The sequence below is a fragment of the Amphiprion ocellaris genome, chromosome 9 (genome assembly GCF_022539595.1).
Source record: "Amphiprion ocellaris isolate individual 3 ecotype Okinawa chromosome 9, ASM2253959v1, whole genome shotgun sequence".
Taxonomy (NCBI): Eukaryota; Metazoa; Chordata; class Actinopteri; family Pomacentridae; genus Amphiprion; species Amphiprion ocellaris.
The window spans coordinates 5,858,036-5,875,026 of NC_072774.1; the positions used below are offsets into that span (position 1 = coordinate 5,858,036).

Genomic DNA, 16,991 nt, shown 5'->3' on the forward strand with positions numbered 1-16,991 from the left:
TCCGTAACACATCAGAAATCTGTAAACATTCGCATTCTCTAACCATAAAATGTAACAATTTTACAGCATTTAAATCAGAAAATATTATATTATTTAAGATGGCACATGATGTACATTAGGGATTGAAAAATGGTAACAAAAAAATGTCAGTCATTTTACAGATTTTTCCAGTTGTATTAAATTACTATCTAGTAAAAATTACAGAAAAAGTATTAAATTATATGTTTTCTGCAAAAAAGGGTAAAAACTGCATATAATGTCCACATCAAATATTTGTATTTGAATGCAAAATTAGTCTTAGAGTTAAATCAGCAAAAATATAATTATTTTGAGACTATCAATTATTCTTAAAAATAAAAATTATATATATTCAGGCCTGAAAACCTTTTTAACTGGTATTTTATAGATAATAACTCAGAGCAAATCAGAGAAAAAGAAGTCAAAAAGAGTCAGGAAAAAAGTGGTCAGAACTGTAAATAATGTCCACATAAAACGTTTGATTTTTTATATATTATAATTCATCCTGTTACAATGTGACTGTTAATGACACTGTTTTACTTTGTTTTCATCAGCTAAAAATATCAATGTTTTCCATACATTTGCAGGTTTTTTACAGGTTTTGAATGTTTTCCACGATGTTTTCATGTGCTTTTTCTTTTACAGTGCAGCCGCATAGTTTAGCACCCTGAGTATTTCTGCTGCTCTCTTACTCACTGCATTTTTCAGGATTTTTTTTTTCTTTTTGCAGACGGTAGCCTGAGGGGTCTGCTGGGTGAAGCTCCGCTGCTAGACTGACTGGTTGGGGGTCTTTAATGACGACTTAATGACTGGCGCAGAGCTGGGACCGCACATTTCAGTGGAAGGAGAGAGAGTCGAGGCAGACGTACGGGGAGGTGGAAGCTCGACTGATCAAAGGGCATCATCGCACACCTTCGGCCCAGAAGCAACTCTCAGCGAGGAGAAGCCAGGCGGACCCCCGCGCAGCTGGAGAGGATAACCTCCGGTGATTACACTCACCGGGGTGAATGTCAATCACGACGTCCTCGTGGATGCGCGTACGCGTGAGACAATGAACCCCTCGATTGTTGATGCGAGTATGTACAACTCTGCATCCTCGGTGCGTGTCTGCGCCCGGCGATGGCCTGTTAGATTGAGCTGTCAGTCGGCAGGCAGCAGATGAAGATTAATGGAGCGAGCAAACAATAAGAGGCTGGCAATGATCATAAATATGCTAATGGCCATTATCAATACACACTGGCTGACATGCACGAGCGAGTGTGTGTGTGTGTGTGTGCGTGTGTGTGTGTGTGTGTGTGTGTGTGTGTGTGTGTGTGTGTGTGTGTGTGTGTGTTACGGTATTCAGAGATTTGGGATAGGAGGTGATGCAGGTTACCGAGTTAAAATCATCCTCCCTCCCCTTTGGGAAACACACCAGAAAAGCTGCACACACACATCATTTTTGTGTTGGCTGACTGATGGACGGGAGAGCCGAGCCTCCCATGTGTTGTGTTTGGAGGAGGGGGAGGAGGGGGAGGAGGGGGAGGGCTCATTGAGTGGGTGACATGATTGGTGTCGCATTAAAATGTGTTTATTTAGTGTTTGTGCGAGAAGGGCAGCGGATAGCGACGGTGTCTGTGCCAAGCCTCTGATTAAGACTACAGGTTGGGCTAATGGCACAATGAGAGGCTGATTAAGAGAGGTGGTGGTGTTGGTGGGGGAGGGAGGGGGTGGAAAAAATAAAATAATAATAATAAAAAAAAAAAACGCAAAGCAGAGGGAGATAAAAGGGCTAGATAGACAGATCTATTCACTAAACTGATGATGGGGTCTCTTTGTTGTCTCGTCCCATTCTGCAGCTCTCCGGGGGTCCCTCCGGTGTCTGCAGCATCTTTTAAATGCTCTTTCTTTATCTGCCTCTGCCTGCTTTGTCTCCCCCGTAGCCCATCTGGGTCGCAAAAAAGAGCGGAACCGGTCGTCCACTTCATCACCCGACTCCTTAACCTCCTTCCAGATCCTTCCTCGCCCCCTTTTTGCTCGTCGTCGACCTTCCTCGTCCTTTACATCCACGCTCGGTTCTGATGGAGGGCGTAATTTGTGTGTGGCAGGGGTGGCGATGGATGGAGCGTAAAGTAAGACATGGGGAAGTGGTTATGATCGGGGCTAATGAGCTCACAGGGGACGCCGGGATGGAGGAGGCCGGCCAATGGAAGGCCCGGCTGCTCAGGTACGACTCCCCGGAGGGTCCCCTGCCTGGCGGAGACCCTCCAGGCCTCGTGGGACTTTGTTTGTGTGTGGAGTGTGAGGTTGGTCCCGGTGGTCATTAGACACTCATTCTGCTGAGCTGGTTATTACCCCGCTCCGTGGACAGGGGTAGTTAAGCATTTAGATGTGGAATCACATCGGTCATTAAGTCAAGGTCACTGCTGGTGGTAAAAAAAAACAGACGGAGCGGCTTGTTTTTTGAGCTTAAAATAGAACAAATTTGCAGAAAATGTCAATTATTTTAGGATAAATCAACTTGAAAGTTCCTTTGCTGCTTAAAAAAATGTGACTTATATGCACTTGAGTTGGGTAATTAGCTCAAAGTGGAGCTAGTTGAGGTAACTTCAAGAAACAAGTTCAGTAAACTGAAGATATTATGTTGAATCTTCTAGTTTACAAACAGACTTAGTTTCTGTTTGAAGTTTAAAGAGTTTTTCCTCCATTTTACACTGAGAACTTACGGCAGCAGCTGTTGAAGCCATTTTTGAGAGTCAAGTCAATCTGTAAAGTTGCTCCCATTTACAGCGAGTTCAATTAATAGTCTGCAGTTATTTGGACTGAATTGCTTTGATATAATAAAAAAAGTGATTTAATTGTATTATACCAGTAACAAACAGAGCAAAACTGTTAAACTATATAAACATTTACTTCTGCCATTCTGCTTGCTCGCCCACAACTAACTAGCCTCCCAGCTTTACAAGAATTCGACGCAGGTGCAGGTTTTAACCAAAAGTCATAGAGCTCAAACATTTCAGTCCACTGGTTTTCAGACAGTTTAAAAGAGCCCTAAAACCAAGAGTTATACAGTCAAAGTGAAATGAATCATCTTTATTTTTGAACTGAAAAACAGAAACTATGGGGGCATGTAAGACTTTAATTCAGGGATGTCAAACATACGGTCTGTGGGCCCAAACTTTTGAATGGTAGTGTAGGTCAACCTTCACTTATTTAGAGTAACTTTATCTAATATGGAGCAACTTTAACTCATTTAGAGCAACTTCAATTAATATAGAGCAACTTTAATATAGAGCAACTTTAACTAATAGTATCGCAACCATCACTCCTGTGTTCTAATGTTACATTGTGTTAGCTAATGGTGTTGAAAGGCTCATTGATCATTAGAAAACCCTTGTGCAGTTATGTTAGCACATGGCTAAGAATGTGAGTTTTCATGGAAACATGAAATTGTCTGTTTGAGTGGTATTGTAGCTTGTTATGCTCTGATTTTCCTGGTCTTGAGATCAAATCAGGCTGCATGTGACCTCTGAACTAAAATGAGATTGTCACCCCTGCTTTAATTAACTTGCTGAAACATTGAAAAGCTACCTGTCTAAACTCCTTGCTGATGTTTTACAGTGCAGTGATGTTGGTAAAGTGTGCATGAACAGGTGTGTGCGGTGACATTGTGTGTCTCATTAGCATGCATCGGGTGTCAGTGTTGTCCGGGAGGCTGAGCCTGCTCGCATTGCTCCAGGGGAGAGTTATAGATTACTGGCTGGAGCAGGCCGGGGCCGAGGGGAACCCAGAACCCAGCACTGTAGGCTGGGCACGGCTCTCAGCTCATCAGCCCGTCTCCAGAGGCTGCGCAGCTTAACCTGAAGCAAGGCTCTGATTAACCAGACTAATGACAGTGCAGCCCCCAGCTCCCACTGCCCAACACCATAATCACTGCTCAAGGCCTCGGCCGGTCGGCGCCTCTATATGGAGAGGGAGCAGCGTTACAGCTTAATGGATAAGTCCACTGACAACAAGCGTTTTAAGTCAGCTGTCAATACGAGCTTTGAGAGCCTCTCGCTTTGGGAGGAGACCAACGGGTGGAAGGAGCTCAAATACATTCGTCTGTGTTTGCTGTAAATATGAAGGTGTTTGTGTACATGTGTGCGAGGTTTTTAATGAGCGCTGATCGATACCTCGCCTGCGCCTCCTTATCTCTAAAGCAAACATTTAATCGGCACAATGGAAGCGTTCAGCCTTCGGTACACAGCGAGACCCCAACAGACAAACAGCACAAACCAAACCGTGTATGCAAATAAGCCAAACACAGACATGCTTTTGTTCCAAGTCGCCGGTAAGTGCAGCAAACGCATCTTTGGAGTGTCTTTGTGGGAGCTGGGAGGTGACAGAGGAACACGCCAGTAGTGCTCACTGTCCTGTGTGAGTAAAGGGATTTCTGACAAGTCCTAAATGAATCCCTGGAGGAGGGGAGGCCTGCAGCTGGACCTGCTTTATGACTGTTTGTGAGAGGGAGGTAATAGCTCGGCATTATAAGCAGGACTGAGTCGATAAGTGATCTAGAGTCTAGAATGTGGGAATCATGCTGAATTTAGATGCCACAGTTAGAAAAAAACTGCTTTATGAGACAATCTACATTTCTCCTACACGTACAGTACAAACTAGTGAGTGTTAGAGCAGAAGGAATGAGACGAGAGAGGATACTGCTGGTTTATTGCACATTTTCTTCTCAGAGAAAGACCAAAACTGCCCATATACTGGTCGATATTTTTATTTACTTCAACCAGCTGAACTCCAAAAGTCACTTGCGGGTTCGAAAGGCTTCTTATCTTTAAAAAATGGCCAAAATTTAAAGTCAAAGTCAGCCTTATTGTAAATTCCTCAATATGTACATGCATCTCTTCGTGCAACAGTTAGACATTAAATGTACACTTAGAAGATTCTGAGATTTAAAAACTAATATAAATGTAGAAATGTAATATAAAAAATAAGATGTAAAAAGGCAAAAACTAAGTAAATTAAGAAAGCAAAAATCAGGTAAACTAAAAATAATGGAAGCAAAACTAAGCAACAACTAAGCCTGAAATTTTGCACTCCTTGGTGCAACTGTAAACCACGAGTGACAAAGATTTAGAGATTTTTCAGCCGAACTGCAGACTCTGATTCCACAGATGTATGAAAAGAAATTATGTCAACAAATGAAAAATGTGAGCTGCGTGTGTAGAGTCATCGTTATTGGTAACACCTGTGGGCACTTTGAAAAATGTTTCACATGTTGATTCCAAGTTGGATCCATTTTTTGTAAAATAAATAATCAAAAATATTCAACTTTATTTAATTCTTTTTTTACGATTTATGGCATTATAATTATGTCATCCTGCAAAGAAGATATTTTTGAGTAATATCTCCTTCTAGTCATGGTTGTTCTGTTTCCATTGAGGTGCAGGACTTTATATTGCAGTGAAAAATGAAGCCCCAGTGGAGAAAAATGTGACAGGAGCAAACAGAATGCCCAGAAACTAGTTAGAGTTCAGAGGGTTAACTTTTCCATAGCTTTCAGCCCGAAGCATATTTGATGCTCCAAAAGATATAAATATTTACAAAAGGATCACAAACACACAGTTTTATTAATAAAGATATCATTTCTTAAAACTGGAGAAAAAGGGCTCTTTGCTTTTCAGAAAACAGAGATAAATTGTGTTTTTCTTGTGAACTTTTTTTTTTAGTTTAGTGACTGAGAGTATTTGAGTTAAATAACTAAACAAAATATTCTTCTTTCTGCACAATAAGACATTTTAAACTGCTCTCAAGTTCCCCAAGATGATTGTAATGGCTTAAATAAATACTAAAAAGTTAGATTGATAATCAAGTGCAGTCAAACCATTTTGTACTATAGAATGGGCTAGAATAATCATAAGGTAGCCCTCGCCCAAAAACATATCCTGGTTTATCGTCTATTTTCCTGTAAATGAGATCATAAGTTGCAAAATGAACATCATGTTGTTTTCCAGAAGGCTTGAAACTTAGAGTTGAGATCATAAACTGATTGTTAATTTTCTCATAGACTTGACTTGATTTTTGGAACCAGAGGAGTCGCCCCCTGCTGGCTGTTAGAAATAATGCAGGTTAACTGTATGTCTATGTCTTATATACGGTTGGTGGTAAAAATGAGGCTTTGAGGGGAAGAGAACTTAATAGTAAGGCAGACTTGCTGTTTTTTGGGTTTTGCTTTTTTTTTGGTGAATTATGCATTTTAATGACAGTTTTCACCTCCCTATGTGCAAATGTTCCACCTAAACAATCACACTTGTTACTATTCTGAGTGAAAACTGAAGCTGCATGCTTCACTTAGCTCCAGCCAAGATGATTGTGAGTGGTTTCAAGACATACAAACAAGCTAGACTAATCACTAAGTGCAACTAGACAATTATTTTGAACAAAATGGGCTAGACTGATCCCAAGGAGCCCTCGCCCAAAACATGCCCTGCTTTGTCCTCTATTTTACTCAAAATAGGAACATAGTTTACAAAATGAACATCATGTTGCATTTAAAAAGGCTTGAGAGTTAGCAGTTGAGACCATAAACTGACTAGAAAAACGTTGGGTAACAAAGTTGGGTAATTTTCTTATAGACTTAACTTGATTTTGGAACTAGAGCAGTCGCCCCCTGCTGGCTGTTGAAAAGAATGCAGGTTTAAGGCTATGTCTGTGTTTTAAATGCAATCTTTGGTGAGAAGCGTGTTTTCTGAAGTCCACTTAAATCTGGGAAACAACAACAATGACCTACTAGGCTAGCAACCTACTACACCACAACCCAGCTAATTTTTTCCCAATGGATTATTTTATTTATTGACAATGCCTGCCGTGTCCTTCACTTACCTCCACTTAAGGTTATTGTGATTGGTTTAAAGAAATGCAAGCAAGCCAGACTGAAAATCAAGTTGATGAGATGCAGCCAGACCATTATACACTAAAGAATAGGTATGCGTACCCTGGATTATTGTCTATTTTCTTGTAAATGAGAATATAATGTTTAAAAATTAACACCACGCTGTGTTCAAAAAGTCTTGAAACTAGCAGTTAAGACCAAAAACTAACAGGGAAAATATTTTCTGAGGTAGCAAAATAGAGTCCGCTTCTTATAGACTTAACTTGATTTTGGAACCAGAGGAGTCGACCCCTGGTGGCCGTGAGAAAGAATACAGAGTTAAACTGACATCCATTTTTTATGTCCAGTCTGTGTTGGAAAAAAAGGCGTTGAGGTGAAGAAGCAGTGGTCAGTTTTCAGTCCACAGAGGCTCTTAATGACGGACAGCCCTGACTAAGCCGTCCACATTGCTGCTGATCCCCCATAACATCCAGGGCTTTACCTTGTGTGTCCTACAGTGTGTACTATTTCCCTATTAGTGTGTGTGTGTCATTACAAGTGGCTGGTTGACGGCTAAGCAGCAGACAGATCCGGGCTCATAGCAGCTGTGTTTCTGAATGGATCCAGCAGCCATTGTTCTGCTGTCACTAACTCGTCTCTCAGGCCCAGGAGACACACCGCTGACATTTACCAGACCTCCCCCCACCACAGCCCTCCTTATCACATCCCCTTCCTCATTTCCTCATTCTCTCTCTCTCTCTCTCTCTCTCTCTCTCCTACCGCCTTCTAGAGCCCCTCGCTCGTCCTCCCGCCGCCTGTCACTCCATCTCCCCGTATGGCTGCGATGTACAGGGACAGATGTGTGTGGATTCGTGTGAGACGGAGTGAGTGTTTGTGTTAATGAGTGGCCCTTTAAGGCTATTAAGCTAAGATTGGTACGCCCAGAGTCCCTCATTACCCAGCAAGCATTGCCCCCCTACACAGAATGGTAATTGGGAAGGTAGTGAGAGGGAGAGAGAGAGAGTCAGAGCAGAGGTAGAGGTGGAAATAATAGGAGGATAAACAAGGGATAATTGGGCGGATCGAGACCAAGAGGGGCGATTGATCAGGTTGATTTGTGTCTGAGCGGAGAGACGCCGCCAAAGGTTAAAGGTCACGCTCTCTTGTATGTTCGCCGCACACGCTTTACATGCATGAGTGCCGCTCTTAAGACCAGAACCTGACATGAGCGTAAGAGCAGAAACCCTGCAACACCATTTATCATTTTCACTGTGTGTCATATTAAATATTATATATCAAACTTTCTGTGGATGTTAGAAAAGCATTCGCACTGCCTGGCTGTCTGTTTCTGTGTGCGATTATGGATGTCAGTCGGGCTTTAATCTCCCTGACAGTAGCTATTTGCAGTTTTACTCTCAGTGTAGCATCAGCATCACCCACAGGAAGCAGACGTGAACAGCAAAGTCTTCCTGCTTTATTTGTTGCGCGGTTCTGACCAGCTGAGAGTCTAAAACCGCAAGTATTTTCCTCACTTTTTGACCAAATACTAAACAAAAATACAACTGAAGGAGCTTTTTGCATTATATATTGAATTTGTTTAGGTATTTTATTCATTTAGCTTAAATCTGCTGTCCTAACATACTTAAATGTGTTTCAAAATCAATTTAATGTTGCACTTTACATTTAATTCTAATTCTGATTAACTTTTATATGTACTGCTTAGCCACAGTTACAGTTCTGAGAATGTAAACTAATGGATTCACCCATGAAATATCAATAAATTGATGAATATTTATAGAAGAATGATAAATTCAAGATTTTTATTGTCACCCGGCTTTCTTTCTTCGTGCATTTTTGATAGTTTTGTGTAAAAGTGATTGCAGTAACCTTCTGTCAGTTGATGCACATTCTTCAGGTTTATTCTGCACTTCAGTGATTTAAAGATAAAATAGTACAACTATGATTTTTAAGGATTTTTTTCAGCTGTTTTACTAATATGACACAAGGACACTGAGGTGACTGAAATCCTCACAGGTGTGCAGGTTAAAATACAACAAATAAAATTAATTCGTAAGTCACAGAGTGTGTTGGTGACAATCTCAGATATGACAATGTATCAAACTTTTGGTATTTTTAGTCTTAAAACTAAAAAGTAAAAAGCAGATAAAATGAAGATAATTATCTGAGCAGAGACTCCAGAGAACCTTAGAAAGTAGTCAAATGGTGGATTAATGTCGCCATCAAGTGGCCTGACTGTGTGTAACCACACCTCAGTTCCAGAATGTGGAGTTTTAGATTTTCTCTCTCGTTTTTATCTGTTAATATAATACATATTTATCCATTAACATTAAGAACAAAATCATGTCTGGCTAAATACTGTGTCTGATCAAGAAATACACCATAAATTATTCATAGATGGGCTGAATTTTGATTTATGATGAATTTTTATTTGACCAGTATGATCTTGAAGCTTAAAATACTATTAAAAAGTGATAAAACATGACAAAACATCGTGTTAAAGATGGTAATTGTGAATTTTAAGATGCATTTTTACACATTTTTACTAAAGTAGCCATGTCCATGGTTAATCATACTCCTTGAAATTGTTGCACATTTTTGTAAAAGTGCTGCTTCTATGTATTTCAAATGGTCTTTCTGATTTTAACCATGACATGTAAGTAACTAGTAACTGACTAGAGAGTTTCTGGATCAGCTGTTCTCAGTTTGAAATGTATTAGAACACTGTAGAACATAGTAGAAATTACAGGATCATATATTTCGACCTGGTATTTTTAGTAAAAATGTAAATTTAATCAAAACAACAATATAGAAATAGTTGAAACCTATGATTAACATCTCTAACACAATATTTTTCTGTCCCTTGTAACTTGTTAATGTCATTTTAAGCCAAAAGAAACCTATTCAATAAAGAAAAATCCTTTAAATCAAAACCTAGAATGCATAAAAATATTTTGGGTTTAACTGTACGTGGTCACCTACAGAGTTTCTACAGCAACTGTGATAAAACTTGTGGTGACATGAAATAGAGAAATAAAGGTGGACATGCAGAATCTTAAATATATAATGCAGTCAGGAAGTGAATACAACACAACACAAGCCTCTATAAATGTTTAAACCACATCTAGATTTGGACCTGCATACAAATACGCACAATACTAAGTAGTGGGACACATGTTCCAGATTTATTTTTTTGTAATTATAGAAAATAAAGTAAGAAATCAGGAAAAATGAAACAAAAGTACGCACTGACCTACTAATACCCAAGGACTCTGTGACCTTTTAATGTCAAAAATGTCACTATTGATATTACAATTACAATTGAAAGTGTGATTGAACATAAATCTGACAAAACAGTATAAAAAAGCCAAGTAGTGTGCTTTATTTTAAGTGCTTTTATTACTGTGTCTCGTGGAAATGTTCCTGGCTACAGCCTTGGCAATGCTGATGATCTTATTTCCAACTATACTATAATATAACGTACTCTCAGAGGTTAAACTGAGGGTTTGTCCAGTGAGTTTGGGGCTCACAGATCACACTGCAGTACAGACAGTAGAAATAGGATTTCTGTAGTAGAAAGTAAAATAGAAGTAAAAATGACATGTCAAAAGTATTCATACCCTTTAAAACTGTTGCAATTTTTTGAGAAAATGCAAGTTCTATAAAGTTCCAATATGTCTGCCAAGTTCAAAATTCAATTAATTTACATGTTATTTCCTATGTTTTTGTTTTTCTTGGATATGACTTTATAGCCTTTAAACATATTGTTAGCAGCAACAATATGCAGCTGTCTCTCAGTTATGGACAATAACAGCAGCTAACTGAGCGCTTTGGTTTCAGCCAAACTAGTAACCGATCAGAGAACTATTGCATCAGCTGTTGTTAGGTTATAGTGTATTAACTTACTTTTGCAAGCATCTCTGGCCACAGAGCTGTATGTTTCTGATCAGTGTCTATTGTTGTCTTATGCATTATTTGTCTCTATTTTATCTGCAGTCCTGACTCTAACTGGTCAAGGCAGATGTCCACCCTCCTTGAGCCAGGTTCTGCCGAGGGATTTCGTCCAGTAAAGGTGAGTTTTTTCTTCATAATGCTGCACAAATGGAATGGAAAAGACACTTCGGATTTGTTGGGTTTCTCTATATAATTTTCTTATGGTAACTTAACCTTACTGTGTGAGATGTGTTATGAATTTGTGCTATACAAATGAAGTCGAGCTGAATTAAATTGAATTTTGAACATGGTAGAAATTTCAAGGACCAGGCAGGAGTGGTATACAAAGTGCGTTTTCTCAAAAATCAATTTTAAGGAGTATATATAAATCTTGATATATCATTTGTAGTGATAATGATAAAAAAAACAACATTTAAATGATTAAAATGTATCACTAACATGTCTAACTTAGTATTTTACTGTCTTTTGTCACTTATTTATGTCATTTCCAGCCAGAAAAACGCACAGAAAGTCACTGTAAATCTAAATTTGTCACACCTATGAATAATTTAGAGCTTAACTGTTCATGTGTTGTTTAAACTGCAGTGTTTCATTCAGTTGATCGATCCTGTTCAAGGCACGTAGCGGCTGCTGATTGGACGCTGATGTGATTGACAGGATGCAGGGAGGAGGGCGTCCGGACGAAACCATTCATCCGACTGAGGAATATGTAGAGATTAATGAACACCAGCGGGCATCCAGATTCGGGTTTCAGGGAGGATTACGGCCGTGTATCTGAATTAGATGGTGAGATTATGAATCTGGGTAATTTGGAGCTGGATTAGCCTCCTGATCGCATCCTCACATCCCTGCGAGCGGACAGGATGCGGCTGTGACGCTGCGATGGAAGCCTGCGAAGATACAGAAATTCAAACCGCAAAAAGGATGCGAATCGATCCGAAGTCGGGTTAGTGTTTATTATCCATCGCTGTTTGTTTCATTTCTTCGGCCATGATGATTTCCCTGAGGAGCCTTGCTCAGATGCTGCTGCTGCTGCTCCAGAGCGGATACCGGGGGGTCGCGCCGAGCCCAACCGACGAAGGGGCGCTCCGGACCGGCCACGGGGAGCACGGAGAGCCGGGCCACCAGGAGCCGCACAAGGACTCCTACAGCACGTTCGCCTCTGAGTTCCTGGAGTCCAGATATCTGTCGGATGATGGTGAGTATATTCACAGTGAGTGGTTTGTTTACATGTACAGATACTCCTGCTGGGTATTTGGTCCAACCTGAATCCTCTGCAAGGGGCCTTTCAGCACCAAGGCCAGCTCCACGGTGGCAGCTGCCCACCCCCTCCTTCTGCACACAGGCACACACACACACACACACACACACACACACACACACACACACACACACACACACACACACACACACACACGCAGTGCAGATGGCCTCTCCTTGGGCTCCTCAGCTCCCCATTTGGCCTTTTTTTTCTTCCACTGATACCTTATTTTGTGTCATTTCTTATTCCCATCCTGCAGGTTATCCCTTCCCCACCGCCCCACCAGTCGACCCCTTTGCCAAGATCAAAGTGAGCGACTGCGGAGTAACCAAAGGCTGCATAAGGTTAGAGAACAATGCCCCTCCTGCACATCACCGCCTCCGTCCTTCTTGGAAACAGAGCTGGAGTGCAGCTGTGTAATATTCCCTCTGGGCTGCTTTATCCTAGATGCAGTGGCCTGACTTCACAGAGCTACAGCTAAAACAGGGGAAACTCTCCACTGTCTAGTCTTTGTTCTCCCCTGAAACCTGAATGAAATTTATTTTAATAAGTGTCCTAGTTTGTTTGCAGTGGCGGAGAGAGACAGTCTGTATAAGTGTGGCCAGGCTGAGACCATCACTCAAACTGGGATGGCACAGTGTCTCGATAACATAATCACACATTGGAGAAATTTGCAGTGTAGCGGCAGAGGGGACAGTGCAAACATGTAGGAAACATCAGTAGACAATGAAATTAAACAAGAAATTTGAATAAAAACTGTTGATACTGTACAGATTTGTTCATTTGTGCAACTTCATCTATTGCAGACTCTTCTAGATGTGGAAAATAACAATGTTGCACACATACATGTATTGAAAAACAATGATACTGCACTGATTCTACCATGAATAGAAACACCTATAGAGGAAAACATGATATTGCACAGATTTTGTGGTTGGCCAGAACTACTAGGTTGAATGTTAGGTGGTTGTGCCGTTAAAATATGTCCATATAGGCAACAATGGCCAAAGAGAAAAGGTTTTGCAAAGAAATTTTGCCAGACAAATTGTAACTTCCTTTGAGTATACTTGTTTGCACCTTATTTTACATGGATTGTATGTTCTCTACTGAGCCTCACAAGTTTGTAGTGCCTTTAAAGTAAAGTTAGTAAATGCTTATATTTGTTTGTCCATATCCAGGTATGGGAAGCCCGGGTGTGATGCAGAGACGTGCGACTACTTCCTGAGTTACCGTCGCATCGGGACAGATGTGGAGTACGAGATGAGTGCAGATACAGACGGCTGGGTGGCCGTAGGATTCTCCTCTGATAAGAAGATGGTGAGAAGCTGCACAACCTTTCCAGTTGTTGAGACTGTTAGAATAGACTTGTTGCAAGACAGCACAACACATATTTGCCCAAAATTAATAATTGTGGCTTGAAGTGCCTTAAACAAGTGACAAAAAGCAGTAAAACACCGAGTTAGAGATGTTAATAATAAATACTACTAAAAACACCACATTTAAGATTATTAATTCCCTTGAAATTGTCACCAGTTTTTGAGAAAATGCAGCTTCTATCTCATTCCAAATGTTCCTGGTAAGTTCTACCATGTTCTAGAGTGATCTAATTCACTATAAACTGAGAACAGTTGATGCAGTAGTTCTCTAGTCAGTTTCAAGTCATGACTAAAACCAAAGAACTCAATGAGAATGTCCAGTTTCACATTGTTGTTGCTCACAAGATATTTAAACACTATTAAGTCGTATCAGAGTGTTTTCAAGCTCCATAGTCCACAGTTTGAAGCCTGATGAATAAGTCCAAGGAGTTCCACACTGTGAAACATGTCAAAGGGCTGCTAGGAAGACAGATGTGAGCCCTGCACTGGAAGAATGGTAGAGGACAAGAAGAATCCAAGGATCAGCACCAAGAGCATCCTGATGAATGTGAGCAGTTCTGGTAGCAACATGTCCATCAGACACTCCAGCAGACTGAGAAACAAGGCTGGTCTCCATGGATCAGACCAAGGAGGACTCCACTTCTCCAAGACAGACACACTAAAGCTCAGCTGGACAAAGAAGAAAACTGCTGCTCATCATTTCTGTGCTGGATCACATGGAGATGTTTGAACACAAAGAAAGGAGAAGCATTCAAGGCCAAGAACAGCATCTCTACAGTCAAACATGGTGGAAGGAATGTGAGGCTTTGGGCCTGTTTTCCAGGCAGCTTGGTCAAAGTAAACAGCGCTTTGACCAAGTGAAGAAATGGTGAAGAGAAAACAATGAGAAGATGTTGGAGCGTCCCAGCCAGAGTCCAGACCTGAATCCATCCAGAATCCGTGGAGGAACTGAAGAGCAGAGTGATGGAGAGGAAGCCTTCAAGCTCAGAGATCTAGAGATGGACACTTGGAGGAACTCCCAGTGGAGACCTGCAGGAACACTGTTAGACACTAGAACTATTGATGGACTGATGTTTGACACTGATTACTGAGGGAAAAGTATGACTAATTTTTGGCAAAAATACATCCAATTCACCATTACCATCTGTAACACAATGTTGTACTGTCTTTTGTCACTTGTTTATGTCGTTTCCAGCCAAAACAAACTTGTTGCTCAAACAAAATTTGGCATAAATGCGATATTTTAGGGCTTAACTGTATGTGAACAACACAAATTTAAAAGGTCTTTGGCCATTTCTGAATCAGAAAACAAGAAAAACAGACATTTAAAAACCCCAGGAAGATGACTTTATGAATTCAACTTCATCTTTACAACGAGTCTCTAATAAACTGTTATGAAACACTGCATGTTCTTGTTTAAACAGGAATTCTTGAGTGAATTTTTATTACCTTTGCAGATAAGATTGTTAGCCTAATTTTTGACAAAAGTGCATCAAATTCACCAGTACCATCTTTATCACACTGCTTTACTGTCTTTGGTTACTTGTTTATGTCATTTCCAACCAGAAGAAACCTGTTAGTCCAATGAAAATTTCCTACAAATCAAAATTTGGCATAGGCTATGAGTAATTTGGGGGGTATAATCATATGTTATTGGTTGTCATTGGTTTCTGTCACAAAACACTGAGATTATGGCATCTGTCACAATAACTGTCCTTTATTTTGGACCTGCTCTGTTTAAAGTTGCATTTTGGAATAAAGTTCTTCTTTCCTCGTTGCTTCAGGGAGGAGACGACGTCATGGGCTGCGTTCACGATGACAACGGACGCGTTCGGATTCATCACTTCTACAACGTCGGTCAGTGGGCCAAAGAGATCAAGAGGAACCCGGCTCGAGACGAAGAAGGAATCTTCGAGAACAACCGGGTGACCTGCCGATTCAAGCGTCCGTTATACGTCCCCAGAGAGGAGACGCTGGTCGACCTGCACCTGTCCTGGTATTACCTGTTTGCATGGGGACCTGCCATCCAAGGTGAGCATCTAGCCTTAGCATCTAGTGTTGTTTTTTTGTAATTCATGACATCTTTCATCATCTTTTCCTTCCCAACAGGCTCCATCACGAGACACGACATCGACAGCCCTCCAGTCAGCGACCGCATGATCAGCATCTACAAGTACGAGGACGTCTTCATGCCCTCCACAGCCTACCAGACCTTCAACTCTCCCCTCTGCTTGTTGCTCATAGTAGCTCTCACCTTCTATCTGCTGATGGGAACGCCATAAAGAAGCACAACAGAGCCAAGAACAAGAGGGAGGAGAAAAGGATGCAGCAATAAGAAAACTAAAGTTGCCATTTTTATCTGATGCCACATTCAAGTGTGCAGTTTGCACAAAACCAGAGACAGTATTAGATAATTAAACATGATAGAGTATATATTTACTACCTATACAGAGGATTATTAAACTCATACTGTAGAGGTGCCATGTACTGGTGTGAGGATAAAACAACAGAGTAGTATTAGTTTAAAACAGGCCAGTTATTTTCAGTATTTATGATAGCTTCCATATATAAAAAAAATCTAAATATAAAAAGTATGAGGACATCACATGCCAGTAGATAAATCTCACTCGTCTTTGAAAAACTGCATGCACTGGAAAATCTGGGAGTGATTTCAGAAACCTGCTGTTCACCAGTGACTCATGTTGAACTTGGCGGAAACACAACGGTTTTCTGAGGACGAAAGCAAAATAAAAAAGCAGCTCCAACACACTCCCACTGCTCCTTCACCCTGCTGTGTGGATATCAGCAAAGACAGGAAGATGGTTTACTGCCGTCAAATATTTAGTTTCCGAGGTTTTAGGAACTACAGTATGCATTTACCATGTAAAAGATCTTCGATAACTTCCAATATTCATGTTTAGTTCGTCTCACTTTTCCATAATTTCCATTATTTTTCGCTCTTCGCCAACCACAGAGACTGTGTTGTTCATCAGCACTGTGGCACTGTGACTGAGTTTAACAAAGACAGACTGATACATGAGTTCCTATTGCCTGCACCAAGCAATAACATACCGAACAGGAGCAAATTGTGGACTGTAAAACATTTTGCTTGGATATTATTTTCCCCAGGTTCTAAGTGTAGCCTTTTGACCTGTATTAATGGCTGAATATGTTAAAATTTCTCCCACTGTAACAATCTGTCATGGTTGTATTTGTTATCATCAACAAACCTTTAAAGAAAAAATAATAATAGTATATGAAAAATGCTATTTTACCATTTGATGGAAATGCACAGATGGAACTCAAACAGAACAAAACCAAAGAACATGATTTTAATAGAATAAAAATTATTATATTTAGCTTTATATAGCTAAGGACACAGAATGTAGACAGTTTTTATAAGTGCAGACTTCAGAGTGGACTAGATCAATGTAGTAATCAGCTATGGCCAAAATATGTTGTATTCATGTTTTCAGTCAGTTTCAGTGACAGAGATGCACATGATTCCTAAATATCCTCT

General features: G+C 40.5%; 1 protein-coding gene across 2 annotated transcripts; it reads left to right on the plus strand.

Annotated features, from left to right (window-relative positions):
* The first annotated feature begins 10,936 nt into the window (after positions 1-10,936).
* On the plus strand, positions 10,937-16,054 carry LOC111577840 (DOMON domain-containing protein FRRS1L). Of its 2 annotated transcripts, XM_055013755.1 has the most exons (6): positions 10,937-10,952; positions 11,492-12,032; positions 12,355-12,439; positions 13,274-13,412; positions 15,256-15,502; positions 15,581-16,054. In XM_055013755.1, exons 2-6 carry the CDS (start codon positions 11,825-11,827, stop codon positions 15,751-15,753), a joined length of 852 nt encoding a protein of 283 aa, XP_054869730.1. In that variant the 5' UTR covers positions 10,937-10,952; positions 11,492-11,824; the 3' UTR covers positions 15,754-16,054. The 2 variants fall into 2 exon arrangements, with proteins under 2 accessions (XP_054869730.1, XP_023140076.1); XM_023284308.3 differs by lacking the exon at positions 10,937-10,952 and having other exon boundaries at positions 11,462-12,032.
* Positions 16,055-16,991: the final 937 nt, after the last annotated feature.